Genomic DNA, 22,686 nt, shown 5'->3' with positions numbered 1-22,686 from the left:
TATCTGGGAGGAAATAATCGTTTGTTTGTGGCATCCACCATTCAATCTATGTAATACAACAGTTGTACTTAGGCCAAGTTTTCTCCTTTTCTGTGTCATCTCTGAGCCAACCTTAAATTTTTTAAAGTATGTATGGAGATACGTTTCATACCAGTTTAAGGCCTTCGTGAGTCAATCAGTTTTACACATTTCTTTGTCCTATATTGTGTCAGCTTCTAGTCTACACACTGGAAAGAGAGCAAACACAAAAATTCCTGCCCTCTTAGGGTTTATGTTCTCCTAAATTATTAAAAAGATTCAATATAATGGAACATCCTCCATAAAAAAAGAATATGTAAGTTTTTATTCAAACAGGATAAAACACATTTATCTCTGGTGTTAGACCTATTCCTTTTGGCTTTGGTAATAGGGTAATCAGTAATTATACGAATTGACTTCCCTAAAGGAAATCCATATTTGAGTAAGAATGAAAAGATGTTCCAACCTCATATGCATTGTGCATTTCTCATATATGTAATTTTGGGAGCCCCTCCCACCCCCAACATATTCTGTTATGTATAATTTCATGCCCATTTTATAGTAGAGTTGCTAAAAAGAGAATATGCCTAAAATTTTGAAACATGAAAAATTGCCTGTGTTCATTAATGTCTTCATACTTAAAAATCAGCAAAATACAGGCTTAATATTAATATGCTGGAGTTTTTTAATTACCCCAGGCATGTGTCCATAAACAGAGACTTTTTTTTTAATGACTGAATGTAAAGTCACTGAATGAGAGTTTACTTACACTTTTTTAAGGTGATTGCTATGTATCTATAATATGATATATTCTGATTCTTAAGAGCTTGCCATTACTTCTCAGAGTGTTTGATTCAGGGAGTAAAGTCATTAGACATCAGCCCCCTCCTAAGGCTTACAGACTCCTGAAACGACCTCTGCAGCAAGGACTGTACCTTCCACTTGTCTATCCCTATATGTAGTGCGAAAGAGCTCTAAGATGAGGGTTATCTTCTCCATTTCCAGGTAACAAAACTGAGGTTCAGAAACCTTTGGCGGTCTGTCCCTATCACGGGGCTCTGCAACCCATGTTTTTGTTTCTTGCGAGTCCTATACTGTTTCCTCCATCCATGCCACTCTAATCCCATGGTACATGGAATAATCCATAAGCACTCAGATAACAGGACACCCACCCAGGCTCTTCACTATCATTTCCAAGTTTATTACAATTTCTGTAGGGTTTAAGACCAGCCTCTGGCTTGAGCCAAGTAACTAAACAATAAGCATTGTCAATGTTGTATACTTTAGAGTGGACAAACAAAATCAATAAAGTGAATATGAATTTAAAACAATATCAAGTGAAACTCAGAAAACGATTATGTAACATATTAAAAAGTTACAATATTGAATATAAATATAAAATTAATTTTAGTTTAATATTTGATATATCAAATGTTATACTCTTAGAAATATGAAACCATATTCAAAAGATTAATAAAGTTGTGCGTAACTGGGGTACTTCATTTTTATACTGGTAAATTTTTTTCCCAATAGTTCCATTTGATATTACAATGTTTGGGTTGCTATTGGTTTTTCTGACGCCATTGTTTATCAAAATAGAAACCACTTTGCATTCTACACAGATAACGATGGGTGATTATAAAGTTTGGTAAAGACCCAGCCTCTTTTTCTTCTGATATAAAACAGAAAAGCTATGATGTCAGGTCACAGGCTTCAGGAGAGGGGACCAAGCCCAGGCACCTATATGGTAATTAGGGAAGTCTGCTAGCCACCCTTTCTGACAAAGACGACAAAATATGGGCAGAGCAACTAGTATGGAGATGGTCTCTGATGACCTCTTCATGAGGATATATTCAACTTTTCAAAATCATTCTTTAGACATAATTTGTGCTAGCAACATTCATACAATTTTAGAAGAGGGGCCATTCATTTATAAAAGCAATCCTATGCAGGGAGCTCCATCAAAAGATGGATTCAATCCGAAAACAGTATCAAAGAACAGAGTCCATAGTCTGTTTCTTTTAAATACAGAGTTCAAGATGCACAGGGACAATGATTGATTCTATTGAAAATGATTACATTTTTCTTTAAACAGGTAGCAAAATTAAAGCTGTATCTCAGCTGAATTATAACAGGAATGCCTCTCTGTCAAAACAAAAGTAAGTTTCCCTTTAACTTGTAGCGAACAATACATGTTTTCATTATTTGTACATCTATAATGCTATTAATATATTTTAAAAAAGAGGTCATTGAAATGCTAGTATTAAACTGAAATCTAACAAATGAATGTGTAATGGTAGGAAAATTTTCTCTTGTAGATTCTTTGGTCTAATGATCAAATTGATATAAGACAGATTACCAGGAGAAAAATGAATTTAATTTCCTACGTCTGGAAGCCCCAAAGATAGGAGACTCAAGGCCATGTCAGGCAGTTGAGGGTTATATTGTCAACCTGAGCTAAGGAATGGTATAGGGGCCTGGCGCTTTGAGGGGAAGGGGGTGAATCACAGGATGATAAGAGCAGATGCTTGCCCTGCCCGACAGAGGGGTATTTCAGATAAAAACCTTAGCTCCGGTAGTAGCTCTTTCTAAATTCTAAATTCTTTTAGGTACTCAAGGGAAATGAGTCAGATGGGTCTTGATTGACTTCAGATCAAAATAACCCACCAGCCAAAGTGACACATTTTGGGATGGCATATTCTCGCCTTCACATGAAAACTAAAAAACATGTTCTTTAAGCTCAGTATAACTTAACATAAAGGCTTTTTTGCTTGTAGTTTGTTGAAAACATTAGAAATATTAATGGCTTTTTTATCAAATTGATCATTAATGCTTTTGACATAAAGATATGATAAACAGGCTTTAGATGACTGATGTTTTAAAATGATCACTTTATTTTCTTATGTTGCTCCTAGGGAATTATTTTAGCTTACAAATTTTGAGGTACAAAAGATGATTTGGTTAATCATGGAAATGTTTGGGCAGTGTGTAAATAGCTCTTCATTGTAACCCAATAAATTGTGTGTCCTGTCACTTGACAGGTAACATTTAGAACCAAGTTCACAGAATTACAGATGGGGGAAGTGTAAAGAGAGAGAAAAGATAAAGGAAACCGTAACACCTGCACCTTTCTGCCAGGCACACTACGGAATCCATTATATACAGCAGCCTCTGTAATTTCCCCAGTAACTCTATCATGTAGATAACCCAGAAACTGAAGTGTTAAGGGAAGCAAAAAGAAGAAAATAGGACCTGCGGCCATGTTGCTAGTAAGTGGTAGAGCCAAGTTTGAAATTTATAGTTGTTCCAGGGTATCAAACTGTCCCTCTGCTTCCCCAGTATTTCATGTCTTAAGTTTCATCTAGGCTTGGAGAAAGGGAAGAAAAGAGGACTGGAATGTTCTAAACCAAGTAGATTTCTCAGTGAATAAAATTTTGAGTGGGAGTTGCCAAACTTGTGCCATCAAGTGACATTTCAGACTCTTTTTAAAGGATATTTAGAAACTCTTTTCCTGCCCCCTCCCAACTCCAAAACTGGATTGTGGTTTCCACTTTGAAAAACTCTTTTCTGAACCTTGTATTAGGTCTTTAGAGAACGATTTATCATTGACATTGAATTTGGAACAAAGACTCTCTCTGGGTTCAGATGATGAAGCAGACCTTGTCAAGGAACTTCAGAGTATGTGCTCCAGCAAATCTGAATCTGATATAAGCAAGGTAAGCAGTACAAAGCGGGGAGGACATGGATTGGCTCCCCCCACAGCTTAGAGCCACATCAGAACACACATTCCCTGAAAGACATTCCTGATTGAATAGTATGGTTAATGCTCCAAATCAAACCCTCTTTACCTTGCTTAGAAAAGCCCTTTCTTCCAAAGTATCTTTTGTAAAAAAAAAAAGGAGTTCTATTAAGGACAGCTTGCTTTTCATAACTCCTCTGAAAGACCTGAGGTTAAAATTGCATATTGATTGCATTAGCACAAATCACGCCCAACGCATTCAGGCATCCCTGGTTCCCTAGGCTTTTCTTCCTTTTCGTTTTTCTAATGTTGGTATACAAGTCACCTATCAAAAAGAGAGCATCACAGCAGACTCATGTTATAGACAGAGGAAAAGCCACCACCTTCCTTACAAGAAAATTTGGCCTCTGTAATGCATATAGTCATAGCCTTTTCAGCCGTGAAAATTGAGATCCATATATAGAAATCAGTGACCCAAAATCTCAAAGGCCATGTCAACAGCTTCAAGTTCAACTTGTTTTGGCACTCTGTTAGCTGCAGCAAATTGAACCAGACTTCCTTGATAAAGGCCTTTTACTTGAAAGGGAGGATAAGAAGGTAGTTATAATGTGAGGTGCTACCGAAAGACTCTTAACTCTTACATCTGAACAATCCTAATCTCTGGGACAAAGTCAGATTGACAGTCTGATTTAACCTTTGCTGGAAATGAGCTGAAATACCCACTGGAAAAATAAGGTAATGATTAAAATCTTACAATTTTGCCAGGACAGATTTTTTTCTATAGGGCTTATCATCTGGTCATCTTCTTTTGACTTTTTTTTTTTAATAATCTCTAAGGGAGGAGGACCTGTTTCTCATCTATTTTCTGGTAGTTTCACTTAAAGGCTTGGAGTCTTTGTTGTGAAGAGTATAGGCCTTGAGGGTGTGTTCATAGAGCTCCTGAGGGTCAGAGAAGAAGGTAACATACAGAAAATGCAGATTTTCTATAGTGACTTTAAGTTATGCCTTGAGTGTATACCTATGGCTTGATAAATGGTCTCTTCGCCAGATTGCTGATTCCAGGGATGATTTAAGGAGGTTTGATAGTTCAGGAGACAACCCTGCCTTTTCAGCAACTGTTAATCCAAGAATGCCAGTGTCACCGAAGGTAAGTGCCCATTTCCCTGCAAAATGAGACAAAAAAGGATTGCTGTGGAATGGACCTCCCAAATCTTCTTTCAGTGTGAATCACAGCATTCTTTTTCAATCACAGCTGTGAAAAGAGAAGTAGAGTAAAAGTAAATGTTCAGTAGTTAATCAAGGTTAGAAAGATCACTGTTTAGATAATAGCTTGAAAGAATGATGTAGAAAAGCATTGTGTGTGTCAAAAGTATATATAATGAGACTTCTGTCTTGGTTCTTCTATTTTTAAAATGTATTCATTTGAGAACCTTTAAGGTTTCCTGCATTTTAGAATTGCAACAGGCTAAATAATGTAAAGATCTATCACACCTGAAAAAAAAAAAAAGTCCTTTTTAGGGGCGCCGGGGTGGGGGGCTCAGTCGGTTAAGCATCTGCCTTCGGCTCAGGACGTGATCCCAGGGTCCTGGGCTGGAGCCCCACATCAGGAGTCTGCTTTTCCCTCTCCCTGCTGCTCCCCCTGCTTGTGCTCTGCCCAAAAACGTAAGAAACTGAACTAAAAAGGACTTTTTTTTTTAACTTGCGATAATGCACATTGGCTTCAGTGAGAGGCTTTCCTTTGAAAACAAGGCAGGACGGTAAGTGGCAGAGCGAGGACTATGGTTAATAAAAGCCCAGAGATGGCCCAGCATGGTACTCCTGGGTGAGCACACACAATAAAACTACTTCTTACCCGGTAATTATTTTGTGAGGATGCAGATTTCATAAGAGGCCGTAGTAAGAGGTGTTTTATTCACCACGTTGCATGGAGTGTGGCCCACGTCGTGTTGTCAACCCCTCCTGCAGCGGCTGATGAAGACCTGGGGGGTTTGCAGAGAGAGGGATTATAAAGTGAGCATGGTGAGACTAGTAAATTATTCATCGTCTGCTCACCACAGCCTCTGCTGTCCTGCTGCTTCATGAGGTTCCCAATTAGTTACATGTGAGCTGTAGGTTTTGGGGGAAGAAGAGGGCAAGCACTGGCAAGGCTGAGGTCCCAAATAAAAAATATATAACATGATGATCTGCGAAGAAGAGCAGGACCTTTCTGGCTTGCTATTATCATGTCTGCCTCCCCCAGCCCCTCCCCAGTCGGGAACTGTTTAGAAAGCACAGCAAAAACATAATTTGGGGAACTGCGAATTCTGGCTGGAAGACATTTTGGTCAGGAGCTGTCCCTCCTGAACACATTTCTTGGGCCTGCGGGACCACGCTTTAGGGTTCCTTGTAGAATAGTCAGTCCATGCAAAGGCCAGGAAAGTCTGGGAAGAAAAACCGTGAACCTGTTTCTCCAAGGGCCAAGTCACTTTCCTGTGTAAAAATGTTGACCGGTTCTGACCAGCTGCCATTGTTTAAATGCCTCATGGAGACAAGGTTTTGTACCCCTATTACTCTGTCATAGGACCTTATTGGTTACTACAATAAGGTACTGTCCACAAAAAATAGTACTGAAAGTGGGATACGCTCATGGCAACTCAGGTCAGCCTGGTTTTAAGAGAGACCTTTGAAAACATGTGTCCTCGTATACACTCTGGGCTCTCACGGGGTTGAGTTGAGGTGGATATTAGAACAGCTAGCTGCTCCTCCGCACACTGAACACAGGTGGAGGGGCTCCCTGGCAAGGGCCAGGAGGCGTTTTTCTCAGAACCTGCCAGCAGAGGGCAAAGTAGCACATTGGACAGCCTTCTGAAAGCTTGGCAGGCTCATTTCTTTTCTATCCTTCTGATAAACTCGGCTCGCAGTTCTTGGTTAGATGCCTGGTTTCTTCTGTTATCAGGAAGTAATTCTTTTAAAGTAAGAGCTCTCTGGCTTAGTTGAAATCACTTTCGACAATCCTCATTTGTCACAACAGAACTCCTTACTGCTCCAACAGTAAGGGAATGTAGTGGGATTTATTAATCTGGTGGCAGGTTAGCCTTCTAAATTAAAAACAAATGCACATATTTAAATGACTAATACAACAGCCATGGATAGGTTTTCTTCTCATGAAAACCAAATGACTCCCCCGAAAGCAAAAATTCTCATTTTTGCATAATGAAATCCACTTGAGGATTTTGTTGTTAAAACCCCAGTGCCCAGATCATGCTCCCTCCACCCTGAGGTTCTGATGTAATTGGTTTGAGGTGCCACCTGGACTTTGGGCCTCCGTTTTGTCCAGCCCCTTTGTTTCTAAATGTATCTTTCGAGGGGTTGATACAGCTTTATGTACCTTATTTTTACATGTAATCCACTATTTCTATACCCTCCTCTACAGCTTCCTGCCTTCACCCTTTCTTCCCCCTTCACTTATCACGGCCCTCTACCTCCTCAAAGATCCATCTCACCACCATCTTCTCTACAGTGTTTTCCTTTCCTTCTCTCCCCAGCCCATCCCCAACTTCCCCATCTAGAGAGCAGGGATTATAGTATCCTCCTAACTTCCAGCAGTGAGTCAGTATTAAATGAATGAATTGCTCTAATTTAACAGTATTACTTTAAAACAATTTAGGTGCAGCACTTTTCTATACAAACTAGTGGTTTTCTTTGAGCTTAATAGGTACAACATTGCTAAGTAACCTTATATGTTTAATAGAACTTTTGGGTCCTAGCCCAGAAAGCATTAAAACACCGTGAACTCTCCTAGTTCCAGGCTCTTGTACCTCTTAGCCTTAGGGCAAACACCTCCAACCTGTGCTTAGATGCCCAAGTACACTCTGTGTATCAGTCACTGGCCCTGTTCTTACACTCCTAGCCTTAACGGTGTGTGGTCCTCAGTAAGGCAGAGCAGTTCTCCACATGCCTCCTGTTACATCCTCACCCCTCAACACCCCAAGCACATGTTTAACTGCAAGGGAAGCTTTTTGTTACTTCATGTCAGCATTTCCTGTCTCAGACCATAATGATGCACACCGCCCCCCCCCCCCCTTCATGATGCAAACGATGGGGCGGACCAACGAAGAACACCATGTATCACCTTTTCTTTCTCTGGGCAATCACCTAGCTGCTACCTTTAGCACAATATGCTATTTCTTCTAAATATGACTTATGTGTTGAGTTGCCTGGTGTTCTAGAACAAATTACAAGCTGGGATTAGTCTTACTAGGCCCAGGCCTAAGTCCCATTTTCCAGATTTAAGAAGATGCCCAGGAGAATTCAAAGGCCAGGGGAATCCACACAGTTACTTTCCTTTAAAAGCCACATTAACTATTTTGCCTGTTAAATTCTAGTTTTACATTTTAAATCTTTTAATGGTTACATTACTGTTTAGTTGTATTAAAGGAGAGGAAGTCAGTATCAACTGCTTGGGAGGCATGGGGAGCAGCTCAGAGAGGAAGCCTTCCTTCATGTTGGTTGATTGGCAGAATTTTAGACACTCTTAAGGGCAAACACCTCGCGTGAAAGGTGGGAGCCTGAGGTCTGGCCCAGCGTCCTCACTCTGAGACTGGGGACAAATCACGTCATCCGTCCAGCTCTGCGGCTGTGCAGGAAGGGAAGCGCCCCTGTTAGAGCACAGATGGTCTCTGCTCTGGAAGAAACACGCAGAGCAGTGCTCCTGTCTTGTAGTTAAACTGTTAATCAACACATATTTATTTTCTGAGCATTTAATATCTAGTTTCCAGGAAGGCAGAAAAGTTAGGTGACTCACCCACACAGTGAGAGAGTTGATTTTTGTGGAGCTGCCTACAGAGACGGTAGCTTTGACTAATCCAATTTGGTGATGTCTTCAGGGCCAGGACTTCAGGAAGCTGCCAGACTGTGACTTTGGTTCACGGAGTCTTGTGAAGCCACGAAGGGCCTAAATGAAAATCAGGTGGTGGGTCTGGAGGAAGTTAATCACTCAGCCTCTCCTCTCTAGAGTCTGCTGTTTGGTTTTGCAGGAGAACCGTGTTCAGGGAGACTCTCCTCCATGCTGGTGCAGAGACACAGAGCGGGAGGTGAGCACGGCTGTTAGCGGTTGGCCACCAGGTCAGACGTGACAGGCCTGTTCTGCTCTCTTCTCTCACAGGGGGTCAGTCCTCTCAGCAGCCATCAACCGGCCGAATGCAGCAACAGTCCATCAAAGACTGAGTTGGGTGTTTCAAGAGTTAAATCTTTTCTTCCTGTTCCTAGAAGTAAAGTCACCCAGTGTTCCCAGAACACCAAAAGCAGCAGCAGAAATACAAGGCAAATAGAAATCAACAACAACTCAAAAGAAGAGATTTGAAACTTCCACAAAAACGAACAAGTAGGAAAACCAAACAAATAGGCCTGCCTACAATAGTCTCACTCTCAACTTCTATATCTTTCACACAGAAACCAATATATTTCACACAGAAACCAAGGACAACAAGATGTAAATACCTTAAAATGAAGGCAATGTTTTCATTGTAATATAAAGTATGAGTGCGGGACCACTATTCAATTTTTTTGTAAAGAATGTATTTATAACCAACATTTTGTTGCTTTTTTTTTTTCTTTCCAATTCTGTAGGATTGAATTTCAATACGAGGAGGTGATGCCAACTTTTCAAGTAGTTTTATAATAGAAATATTGTAATAGTTTTAATCAACATGTTCAGGGGTATTAGAACTGTCAGTGTACTGTATATCTATATATATATGTATATTTAAGAAAGTCCATGAAGCATATTGCGTACATGTTATAAAATGTACAACATTGGCTTTTAAATAGAGATAACTTTATGTTCACTTGAATGACTAGAATGGGGCAATAACAAATAATTTCTAAATAGTTACTTTCCATTAAAAGCCATATTAAATATTTTGCCTGTTAAATTCTAGTTTTACATTTTAAATCTTTTAATGGTTACATTGCTGATTGGTTGCATTATGTATATTTATGCTTATCAGAGTTTGCATTATGACTCCAGAAAATATGAAATTATATAATGCAATAAAAGTGTTATCTTTGTTATAAAAGTTTTGTACCTAAGTGAATATAACTGCAAATGCTTCAATAAATTAATTTAGTTTACTCCCTCTTCGATTTAATTCTAGTAGCACAACTGATAAAAGTTGATATTTTCTGGAAGTGTTTCTTCAAAAATTACTAATGAAATGACATATACAACTCAAAGTTAAAATGCTTTGACATCAATAAAATATTGAATTAGTGAAATAATTTTGCTGTAGTTTCTATTTATAGCTCTTAGTAGTTTATCCATGCAACAGAGATTTGTGTTCAATTATAAAATGTGTTCTCCCTGTTGGTATTTCACTAGCTGTTCACAGAAAGGCCCACCCCTGTTAGAAAGTATTAAATAAAACATTTAAGTGGAGCTCTTAAGAATTAGGTGTTCAGTGAACAAAACATCTTTTTCTCTCATAAATACCTCCCAAAAGGTATGATTTTATACCAAGAATGATTTACTTGTCTAAGAGTCTTATAAGCCCTCTCTTGGCCAGAATGGTTTACATTGAAGTCCACACATGTACACTGATACTGTATTAAACTTTACGAAAAATATCTGCAAGTATCTTAATGGGTGGTTAATATTACACCACAAGGGATGAATCAGAGACGATCTTTCTAGCAGGGAAGAACTCGATTCCAACACGTGTTGGCCTTCTGCCTGGGCTTCATCTGGACAAGGCGAATCCTGGGGGTGTTCGGCTCTGACCTCTGTATAGGGAAGGGTGTGTGGGGGGGGTGGGCCTAGAGCAAGGGACAGAGGGTGGATGGAAGACAGAGGCCGGGGAACTAGTCTTAGGCTTCAACACAGTAACTCCTTTGAACTGGACTCAAATTCTTAGTGCCCTGGTGGCATTTGATAACTACTCTCAAGTTTTTTCACACAGACTGAAGAACTCTCTCAAAATCAGAGACCAATATACCTGGATGGAGCTGGCTCTGATGTGTGTTTCCTCCGGCTTACGTACACCTGCTCAGATTATGTCCACTTTGAATTCCTAAGCATTGCGTTTTAACTGCTTTTTTGAAGCTAAAGATCCCATTAGAGTACTCAAGCACCAGAGAAGACAAAACCAAATTCGAAATACATGATTAAGATGGCTTTTAGTGATTGATCCATACAGTAACATTCAGCGCATACACTTTTTCTAATTGGACGGCAGACTGCAAGATCTCTAAAGAAGGCATTTAGAGTGGGGTCTTTCAAAATACAGGTAGAGATCTAATGGATCATTATATCTATTTAGTGAGTCACAACTAGCAATTTTTAGAAGTAGAGTGGAAAGTGTCAGTACGTCCTAGTGTCTATCAAAGTAAAAACATTTTGTGATGCCTTTGTTTGACATAGATGTAAACATGAATGGGCTGGCCTGGGATGTGAGGTCATGGCCAAAAATCTTTCAAAGTCAATACAATATAAGGGAGCCTAGTGGTGGGGGTGGCTTGGGATAAGAAGGTCTTTGATGATAAACTGCCCTAGCTGAATTAAGCACTGCCATTTCTTAGCTGTCTGGTCTAAGACAAGTTACTTAATTTCTTTAATACACACTTCTCAGCGGTAAAGTAGGGTCATGATAACCCTGCAAGTTGTTCGTGAGCATTAAATGAGGTAACACAAGCAAGCATTCCTACTTCTCTCCCTCTTCATCAAATAAGGGATCTTGTAACTCTGTGTGGCATTCCAACATCTTTTCAAAGTATAATCAATTCACAAATACTGAGGGTTTAAAATCTGATGCTCATCATAGAGCTGCAAGTGTATGAAACAAGTGAGAGACATGTAATTGGAAATTATTAACTATAAAATACACTAGCAATTTTCATTTTCCTTTTATGTTAACTTGAAAGTGTCTCCAAAATAGACTAATCTAGGGCACCTGGGTGGCTCAGTTGGTTAAGCAACTGCCCTCAGCTCAGGTCATGATCCTGGAGTCCTGGGATCGAGCCCTGCATCGGGGAACCTGCTTCTCCCTCTGACCCTCCCCCATCTCATGGCTCTCTCTCTTTTTTTTTTTTCTTTTAAGATTTTTTATTTATTTATTTGACAGAGAAAGACACAGCGAGAGAGGGAACACAAGCAGGGGGAGTGGGAGAGGGAGAAGCAGGCTTCCTGCTGAGCAGGGAGCCCGACGTGGGACTTGATCCCAGGACCCTGGGATCATGACCTGAGCAGAAGGCAGATGCTTAACGACTGAGCCACCCAGACGCCCCTCATTCTCTCTCTCTCTTAAATAATAATAGTATCTTTTAAAAAAGATTTAAAAAACAAAATAGACTAATCTATTTTGCAGTTGCTCATGTAAAAGAGAAAACAAGGAGAGACTTCACAAAAGCTGATTATGAAAAGTAGCCAATTTTGAGAGACAAGGTTGAATTTTCAAAAATGCAATATTTTTTCTTTTCAGTTAATACTTAATAACTGAAAATCAAGTTCAGTTGGCTAGCCCTAGCCATCATCTGACTTAGCCACCTGTTATGAACAATTATGACCCATTATAGCAAAGTCAATCTCTGAAGTTATGTGATACTTTCTGAATTCTATGCTACCCCTTTTGCAAGATCATTTTTCTCAGAGAACATCCCACAAATACTAAAAAAATAAATCAATGAACAGATATCCTTTGTTAGTTTGGTTTTTACTATAAATAAATATGTTTAGTTGCAGACTAAGATGTCTGTTGAGTGTTAATTAGAGGGGACTATGGCAATACACTGAGAAGAGATATGCAGTTACACATTATTCTGCTTTAATAGTGCAGATAACACTTGAATATCAGGAGCCATGACCTCAAATTCTGACCACAAAGCTAAGATGACACTTTATATCTCTAGGCTTCAGTATCCTCAGTGGGGAAAAAAATTAGAGCTTTTCCTTATTCCCAGGAAGAAAAGCACAATAGAAAATCAGAAGTCCTGTTAGTTGTTCCCACATAGTCTGATACCTTAAAAGGGTTATTAGCTCACCATACCATAAAAATGGTTTGGTTTATGCTTTAAGAAAATCAAGAATATATTTCTCCTTAGCTAATTCAAAAGTTTACATTTGTTCAGAGTGGCTTCAGACCTTATTCATTCATTAAAGTAATAATATATGCTAGGAATTAGGAATAAAGTGTTAGGATGTGCCGGATGCTGCTCAACTTGGAGCTTACAGCCTATTGGGGTGAGATGGTGAGTAAATAAACAAAACAACATAACTTGATACTCTGTGTATTCTGTAAAGGAAATCAGTAAAATGATGTGACAGAGCACACTTGGGAAAGGTCATGGAGGAAGGATTACTTTAGGGCAGACTAGTTCAAGGAAAGGTCTTCAAGGACCTAACATTTACTGACACATGGAGGAGGAAGGGGATCTAGGGAGGTAGGAGCCAGGGATTACACAACTGGCAACTGTCCTAAGGAAGTAACAGGAAGGAGCCTGAGGCTTGAAACACAGTTGGCCAAGAGAAGAACTAAAAGGGATGAAGGTGGATGGTGTGGCAGGGGTTGGATTCTGGTGTAGGCTCTGGTAAGAATCTGTGGCACAATGAAAAGTCACTGGAGAGTTTTAAGGTAATGTCAGGCATTTATTTATATTTTTAAAAGACCGTTTAGAGAGATCGGTGCTGCCTCTCCCGCAAAATGTAATATTAGCCAAAAATGTGAGCCACATACATATTTTTAAGCTTTCTAGTAGCCACACTTTATTTTTTTTTTAAGATTTTATTTACTTTTTTATTTGAGAGAGAGAGAATGATAGAGAGCATGAGAGGGAAGAGGGTCAGAGGGAGAAGCAGACTCCCTGCCGAGCAGGGAGCCCGATGTGGGACTCAATCCCGGGACTCCAGGATCATGACCTGAGCCGAAGGCAGTCGCTTAACCAACTGAGCCACCCAGGCCCCCTCTAGTAGCCACACTTTAAAAGGTGAAATATTAACAATGTTTATTTAGCCACTACATCCAAAAAATTATTTCAAAAAGTAATCAACATAAAAAAGTATTGGGATATCTTACATTATTTTTTCAATCTAAGCCTTTGACATACACTAAATTTTATGGCAAAACTGAAGACAAAGTATTTTTAGATGCAAAAAAAAGCTTGCTGTCATCAGCTCTCCAAGAAATACCAAAGGAAGTTTTTCAAATGAATGATGATTCCTGATCAAAATGTACCTTACCCCCCAAAATGAGCAATGCTAGAAATGATACATATGTAGGAAATTAAATTTTTATTTTTAAATTATCTAAAAGATAATTGTTCAAAGGGAAAAAGGTAGCAATCAATATAAATATAAATGGAGTTTATAACATAAATAGAAGTAAATATATGACAAAGCACAAGGGATGGGACAGAAGGAAAGAAACGGAAGTAACTGTGCTAAGCTTATATTATCCCTGAAGTATTAAAATATTATTCGAAGGTACAAGGTAGTAAGTTAAATATGCACATTGCCAACTAGAAAAACTAAAATTAAAAAGTATAACTAGGAAGTCAAAAGTGAAGATAAAATTGGAATAAAAATAACCAATTAATCAAAAACAGGAACCACATTATAAGAAAACAAAAACAAACCCATATAGAACAAGAATCCCTGTGCACAGAGATGCAAAAATCTTTAATACTAGGAAATAGAACCCAGCAATATATGAAAAAAATGCATTATATCCAAGTGAGGTTTGTACCAGGAATACAAGACTTGATAAACTTTCAAAAATCAATCAGCACATTAAAAGAATCATATACCATGATTAAGTGGGATTCATTCCTGGAATACAAGGATGGTACAACATATGCAAATCAATAAATGTGATATATCATATTAATCGAATAAACGATAAAAATTATATGATCTCAATAGATGCAGAAAAAGCATCTGACAAAATTCAACATCCATTCATGATAAAAACTCTTAACAAACTGAGTATAGAAGGAATGTATCTCAGCATAATAAAAGCCACATATGACAAGTCCACAGCTAACATCATACTCAATGCCGAGAGGTTAAAAGCTTTTCCTCTAAGATCAGGAACAAGACAAGGATGCCCAATCTCACTACTCCTATTCAACACAGTACTGGAAGTTCTAGCCAGAGCAATCAGGCAAAAAAAATATATATATATATATAAAAGGCATCAATATCAAAAAGGAAAAAGCAAAATTGTCTCTTTACAGAAGACATAATATATAGAAAATCCTAATGACTCAACCAAAACCGTTAGATCTAATTAGTGAATTCAGTAAAGTTACAGAATACAAAATCAACATGCACAATTAGTAGCATTTTTTAACATATAATGTATTATTTGTTTCAGGGGTACAGATCAGTAGCATTTCTATACACTAACAAATTATTTGATAAATAAATAATCCCATAACAATAGCATCAAAAACAGTAACATATTTAGGAATAAATTTAACCAAAAAGGTAAAAGATCTGTACACTGATAACCATCAGACATTAATGAAAGAAACTGAAGACACGAATCACAGACCTGTACCTCTGAAACAAATAATACACTGTATGTTAAAAAAAAAAAAAAGATAGTGGGAAGGGAAAAATGAAGGGGGGGAAATCAGAGGGGGAGAGGAACCATGAGAGACTATGGACTCTGGGGGAAACAAACCGAGGGTTCTAGAGAGGAGGGGAGGTGGAGGATGGGTTAGCCTGGTGATGGGTATTAAAGAGGGCACGTAGTGAATGGAGCACTGAGTGTTATATGCAATGAATCATGGAACACTACATGAAAAACTAATGATGTAATGTATGGTGATTAACATAACATAATAAAATTTTTTTAAAAAGTTGAGACAAATAAATGGAAATATATCCAGTGGTTCATGGATTGGAAGAATTATTGTTGCAATATCTATATTATCCAAAGCCATCTACAGATTCAGTACAATCCCTAACAAGATTCCAATGGCATGTTTTACAGAAATATAAAAAAAAAAAATCCTAAAATTTGCATGGTACCACAGAAAGATCCTGAATAGCCAAAGCAATCCTGAGAAAGAAAAAAAGCTGAGGCATCATACTGATTTCAAACTATATTACAAAGTTACAATAATCAAAAGAGTATGAGAGTCTGGTTCAAGGTGGTGATATAGGAAGATCCTGAACTCACCTCCTTACATGGACACACTGAGTCTACAGCTATATATGGAACAATTTCAAAAAGAAAGGAAGGGAAAAGAAAGGGAAAGGAAGAAAAAGAGAAAAACAAACTGGTGGTGCAACCCTTTCACATTAAGCAAAAGAGAGAGAAAACAAACACTTTCACACTGAGTAAACATCAGAGAAGTTATTAAAAGTCTGAGGCACAATCTCACCATAAACCCCACCCCTGGCAGAGTGAAAGGGAACTCAAAACCCAGAGCTTCTCCCTGAGGACTGAAGGGAACAAAGGAGGTTGGTGGATGCAATCTCTGTGCTCTCTTCTGCCTAGCTCCAGCTTGCTGGGATCTTACAGAAAAGGAGCTTATACCCTTTTTTGGTGCCCTGATTTTTACAGCTGCTGCCAAGGAACACCTTTACATTGCCCGGCCCTAGGGACCCACTGCAGCTTATGCTTGTGGTCCAACAGGACTGTAACTGAATGGAGAAAGGGTTCTTAAACAGCTACCACCCCAGGACACAGCAAGAGGAAAGAGACCCAGGAGATTTTTAATTTATCCATCACAGCTTCAGTCTTATGGGCAGGCTTCTATCTGAAAACACACCCATGCACTGACAGTAAAACCTTTCCTGACACCTTGGAGGGTGGGTGCTATCTCCACATTCTCATTCCATTGCACTCCAGAACACCAATTTTGCATCTGGTGTTTGTGGCTGCAGTCCAGGAAATACTCCTTGATCACCAGGCTCTGGTGGCCAGGAATCTGGTATTCCTGGTTTCTCAGGACTGTAACAGTTGAAGAGACAGTTTTTGGCAGGCTACTATTCCCAAGGCACAGCATGGAAAGCAGAGTGAAACACATCCCCAATCTTTCTGAGAAGTCTACTTGCTAGTCCTAGAGCTTTGGCCTTAGGGGAAGGTTTCAAGATTGGCACACTCCTAGAGACTACATAGGTGCTCTTGGGGAATGCAGATCAGGTGCCACCATCTTTGCATTCTTCCTCTGCCTCTCTCCAACTCATCAGTTCCTCATGGAAAGATGCTTGTACACTTCTCTGAAGCCCCACTTTTAGAAACTGCTTCCCAGGAGACGACTACTGATCACCTGGCTCTCGGCACCAGCAGGGCTTATGTTTGTGGTCCCACAGGACTGTATACATTTGCATACTTTAATAGCTGTTGCCTGAAGGTCTGGCTTCTAGTCAGCCTAAATTTAGGTGCTGACTGAAATCCCCCTCCTTTGGGACACTGACTGGTCTTAGTATACTTTCAACTACTAGGGGCTACTAAAAATTAAATAGGCTGCTTGTACAATCACAAAGGTTTGAGAGTCAACTAAAAACTAGGGCAGAGAGTTGAACAATAAGGTTTATCTTCTACATGAGACCAATTCTTCAAGACTGGGAGATGTGGCTGTTTCCTCTAACTCATGTAAACCAATACAGATAATAAAGCAAAATAAAGAAACAGAGAAATATGTTTCAAATAAAAGAATAAGACAACACCTCAGAAAGGTGAAGGAGTCCAGCACCATTACACCAGCCTTACAAGGAATGTGAGAGGGTCTTCTTTAAGCTGAAACAAAAGGATGCTAATTAACAACAGGAAAACACATAAAAGTATAAATCTCACTGGTAAAGGAAAATATATAGTAAGGGTAGTGCACCTATCATTTATAAAATTAATAGGTTAAAAGATAAAAGCAATAAAAATAATTGTAAATATAATACTTAGTTTGGGATATACAAGATAAAAAGGTATAAAATGTGACATCAGAGACAAAATGTGAGTGAAAAAAATACAGAACGTTAGAATGTGTTCAAACTTAAGTTTTTATCAACTTAAAATAGACTGTCACAAAAATAAGTTATATAAGTTTCATGGTAATCACCAAGCAAAAACCTATAGTAGATGTGCAAAGATAGTAAGAAATGAATCTAAGCATATCAGTAAAGAAAGTCATTAAGTCACAAAGGAAAAGAACAGAAGAAAATAGAAACAGGGAACTATAGCATAGTTGGAAAACAACAAAATGGCAATAGGTACCTATCTATCAATAATTACTTTAAATATAAATGGACTAAATTCCCCACTCAAAGACACAGAATGAATGGATTCAAAAAAAAAAAAAAAAGGAGACCCATCTATATACTGCCCACAAGAAACTCAATTTAGACATAAGGCCACACACAGACTGAAAGGGAAGGAATGGAAAAAGATATTCCATGAAAATGGAAGCCAAAAGAAAGCTGAGTTAGCTATATTTATATCAGGCAAAATACTTTAAAACAAAGACCATTAATAAAAAAGGGCATCACCTATGATAAATGGGTCAACCCAACAAGAGGACACAACATTTGTAAACAATTATGCGCCCAACATAGGAGCACCTAAATATACAAATATTAACAGACCTAAAGGGAGAAATAAAGGAGCAATGCAATAAAGTAGGGGACTTTAATATACTACTTACATTCCTAGAAAGATCATCCAGACAGAAAATCAATAAAGAAATACTGGATTTAAACAACTTAAAGTGAGATGAACTTAACAAATACATAAAGAACATTCTACCCCAAAGCACCAGAACACATATTCTTCTAATGTGCACATGGACAATCTCCAGGGTAGTCCTCTATTAGGTCACAAAACAAGTCTTAACAAATTTAAGACAAAGGAAATCATCAAGCAACTTTTCTGACCACAATGATATGAAGCTATAAACCAATTACTAGGAGAAAATGGGAAAAATTCACAAATATGTGGAGACTAAACAACATGCTACTGAACAAGAATGGGTCAATGAAGAAGAAATCAAAAGCAAAATGAAAAAATTCCTTAAGGCAAACAAGAAGAGAAATATAGCACACCAAAATACATGGGAGCAGCAACAGCAGTCCTAAGACGTAAGTTAACAGCAATAAATGCCTACCTCAAGAAACTCAGAAAAAGAACAAAGCCCCAAGTTAGTAGGAGGAAGGAAATAACAAAGATAAGAGCAGAAATAAATGCAAAAGAAATAAAGAGACTAAAAAGACAATAGAAAAGGTTAAACCAAGAGCTGCTTCTTTGAAAAGATAAAACTGACAAAACTTCAGCTAGATTCACTATGAAGAAACAAGGGGAGAAGGCTCAAATAAAATTAGAAATGAAAGAGGAGACATTACAGCTAATACCACAGAAATACAAAGGATCATAAGAGATCACTATGAACAATTATATGCCAACAAATTGAACAACAAAGAAAAAATGATTAAATTCCTAGAACCACACCTCCAAGATTGAATCATGAAGAAAATACAAAATCTGAACAGATTAGTCACTGCTAAGGAGATTGAATCAATCATTTTAAAATTCCCTACTTACAGAAGTCTAGGATTAGAGAGTCTAGGACCAGAGAGCTTCACTGGTGAATTCTACCAAATATTCAAAAAAGAATTAAGACCACTCACTCCTTCTCAAACTTTTCCAAAAAACAGAAGAGCAGCAGACACTTACAAACTCATTTTACATAGCATTACTGTGATACCAAAACCAGACAAGGATACTACAAGGAAAGAAAGTACAGGTCAGTATCTCTGATGGACACAGATACAAAAATCCTCAACAGAGTATCAGCAAACCAAATTCAACAATACATTAAAAATATCATATACCAGGCACCTGGGTGGCTCAGTCGGTTAAGCGACTGCCTTTGTCTCAGGTCATGATCCTGGAGTCCTGGGATCGAGTCCCATGTCCGGCTCCCTGCTCAGCAGGAAGCCTGCCTCTCCCTCTGACCCTCCCCCCTTCTCATGCCCTCTCTCTCTCAAATAAAAACAAATAAAATTTAAAAAATATATATCATATACCATGATCATGTGGAATTTATTCCAGAGATGCAAGGATGGTTCAACACCTGCAAATCAATAAATGTGATAGATCACACTGACAAAATCCAGGACAAAAATCATATAATCATCTCAATAGATACAGAAAAGCATTTGACAAAATTTAACATCCATTTATGATAAAAACTCTCAAAAATCTGGATATAGAGGGAACATACCTCAACACAACAAAGGCCATCAATGACAAGTCCAGAGCTAATGTCATACTCAATGGTAAAAAGCTTTTCTTCTAAGATCAGAAACAAAACAAAGTGCCCATTTTCTTCACTTTTATTCAACATAGTATCAGAAATCATAGCCAGAGCAGTCAGGCAAGAAAAAAGAAATAAAAAGCATCCAAATTGAAAAGGCAATAAAACTGTCACTATTTAGGTGACATGGTACTATATAAAATATCCTGAAAGACTCCACCAAAAACCTGTTAGAACTAATCAGCAAATTCAGTAAAGTTGAAGGGTACAAAATAAATATATAAAATTGAGTTGTGTTTTTATACACAAATACCATAATATCTGAAAGAGCAATTATGAAACCAATCTATTTTATAACTGCATCAAAGAGAATAAAATACCTAGGAATAAATTTAATCAAGGAGATGAAAAACTTGTACATGGAGTTAGAGTTACATATAGTTGTATGTAGTTATAAGACATTGATGAAAGAAATTAAAGATGACACAAATGAATGGAAAGATCTTCTATGCTCATGGATTGAAGGAACTGATATTTTTTTAAATGTCCATACTACCCAAAGCAATCCACATTCAATGTAATTCCTTTCAAAACTCCTGTGGCTTTTTTTTTTTTTTTTTTTTTTACAGCACTAGAACAAACAACCTTAAGTTTGTATGGAGCCACAGAAGATACTGAATAGCCAAAGCAATCTTGAGAAAGAAGAAGCAAAGCTGGAAGCATCATGTTCACTGATTTCAAACTATATTATAAAGCTACAGTAATCAAAACAGTATGGTATTGTCATAGGCACAGACACAGAACAATGGAACAGAGCAGAGCCCAGAAATAAACCCATATACAGACAATTTATGACAAAGGAGCCAAGAATATACAATGGGAAAAGGATAGACTTCAATAAATGGTGTAGGAAAACTGGACAGCCACATGCAAAGGAATGAAACTGGACCACTATCTTATACCATATACAAAAATTAACTTAAATGGATTATGCACTTAAATGTAAGACATGAAACCATAAAACTCCTAGAAGAAAGCAGGTTGTAAGCTCCTTGGCACTGGTCTTGATGAATTTTTGGATTTGACACCAAAAGCAACAAAAGCAAAAATAAACAGATACGGGGCGCCTGGGCAGCTCAACCAGTTGTGCGTCCAACTCTTGATTTTGACTGAGGTCAAGATGTCAGGGTGGTGAGGTCAAGACCCCCATTGGTCTCTGTGCTCAGTGGGGAGTCTGCTTCTCTCTCTCCCTCTGCCCCTTCCCCTGCTCATGCATGAATGTGCAGGCTCTCTCTTTCTAAAATAAATCTTTAAATAAAATAAACAGGTGGGACTGCATCAAACTAAAAACTTCTGCACAGCAAAGGTAACCATCAACAAAATGAAAAGGTAACCCGTTGAATGGGAAAAAATACTTATAAAGTATGTATCTGATAAAGGAATTAAGATCCAAAATATTTAAGGATTCACAGGACTTACTAAAAAATCTGATTAAAAAATAGGCAGAAAATCTGAATAGACTTTTTCTAAAGAAGACATATAGATGGCCAACAGGTACATGAGAAACTACTCAACATCACTAATCATCAAGGAAATGTAAACTGAAACCACAGTGAGGTATCATCTCACACCAGTTAGTATGGCTATTATCAAAAAGACAAGAAATAACAAGCATTGGCAAGGATGTAGAGAAAAGAGAACGCTTGTGTACTATTGGTGAAAATGTAAAGGAGTTTCCTTCAAAAAATTCAAAATAGAATAACCATACACACCAGCAATCCCACTTCTGGTGATTAAGCCAAAGAAAATAAAAACACTAACTCAAAAAGAATCTGTACCTCAATGTTCATTGCAGCATTATTTACAATAACTAAGATACGAATCCATCACCTCCACCTTCTGCCCCACACTGGCTGTGGGCACCAGGGTCTCACGTTCCATCATTAGGAGGCCCTTGAGGTGCGGGATGCTGCAGTGTCAGGCCCCAATGGGGACTTGGGCATGCCAGTGGAGGCAGGCAATGAAGGTGAGGACATCGGCTTCAGGGAAGCAGAATATGCTGCCATCAACTCCATGTTGGACCAGATCAACTCCTGTCTAGAACACCTGGAGGAGAAGAATGACCACATCCACACCCACCTCCAGGAGCTGCTTCAGTATAACCAGTAGACACACCTTGTGTTCTAGCAGCAGCTCAGGGAGGCCCCTAGTGATGCCAATCCCTAGACTCTGAGAACCCCCAACCAGCCCCAACCCTGCTTCCCTGGGCAAGGCTCTGGCCTGGGTATTCACCACCTGGCTTAGATACCTTCTCAAAGGCTGGCCTATGGGTCCCCTGGTGGGTCTGCCTGCCTGGGCCACCCTTCTGGTACTCCCCTTGGAATGCTTGGGCCAGCCCCAACCACCCGACATCCCCTCCTGGGGTCAGGCATGGGCCTGAGACCCACCTACCTTGCCTGCCTGCCCAAATGTGGGGCACTCCCCACTCTACCCAGGCCTGGAGCATCCACAGTAAATGGGTCTCCAACAACAATAAAAACAACAACAAGGGACGCCTGGGTGGCTCAGATGGTTAAGCGTCTGCCTTCGGCTCAGGTCGTGATCCCAGGGTCCTGGGATCGAGTCCCGCATCGGGCTTCCTGCTCCACAGGAAGCCTGCTTCTCCCTCTGCCTCTCTCTCTCTCTCTCTCTGACTCTCATGA

General features: G+C 38.8%; 1 protein-coding gene and 1 pseudogene across 8 annotated transcripts in view; both read left to right on the top strand.

Annotated features, from left to right (window-relative positions):
• The window catches only part of CTTNBP2 (cortactin binding protein 2), a 151,026-nt gene extending 141,020 nt beyond the window's left edge, over window positions 1-10,006 (top strand). For all 8 annotated transcript variants that reach the window (XM_027573508.2, XM_035723254.1, XM_027573512.2 and 5 more), the window contains 4 exons: window positions 2,114-2,177; window positions 3,602-3,734; window positions 4,806-4,904; window positions 8,901-10,006. In XM_027573508.2, coding sequence (XP_027429309.2) covers window positions 2,114-2,177; window positions 3,602-3,734; window positions 4,806-4,904; window positions 8,901-9,098 — 494 coding nt within the window. In that variant the 3' untranslated portion in view covers window positions 9,099-10,006. The remainder of the gene's footprint in view (window positions 1-2,113; window positions 2,178-3,601; window positions 3,735-4,805; window positions 4,905-8,900) is intronic.
• Window positions 10,007-12,925: 2,919 nt separating this feature from the next.
• On the top strand, window positions 12,926-22,210 carry LOC113911056 (annotated as a pseudogene).
• The last annotated feature ends 476 nt before the right edge of the window (window positions 22,211-22,686 follow it).

Source organism: Zalophus californianus, chromosome 12 (genome assembly GCF_009762305.2).
Source record: "Zalophus californianus isolate mZalCal1 chromosome 12, mZalCal1.pri.v2, whole genome shotgun sequence".
In the NCBI taxonomy this organism is placed as follows: Eukaryota; Metazoa; Chordata; class Mammalia; order Carnivora; family Otariidae; genus Zalophus; species Zalophus californianus.
This window is presented reverse-complemented; position numbering and strand designations above follow the sequence as displayed.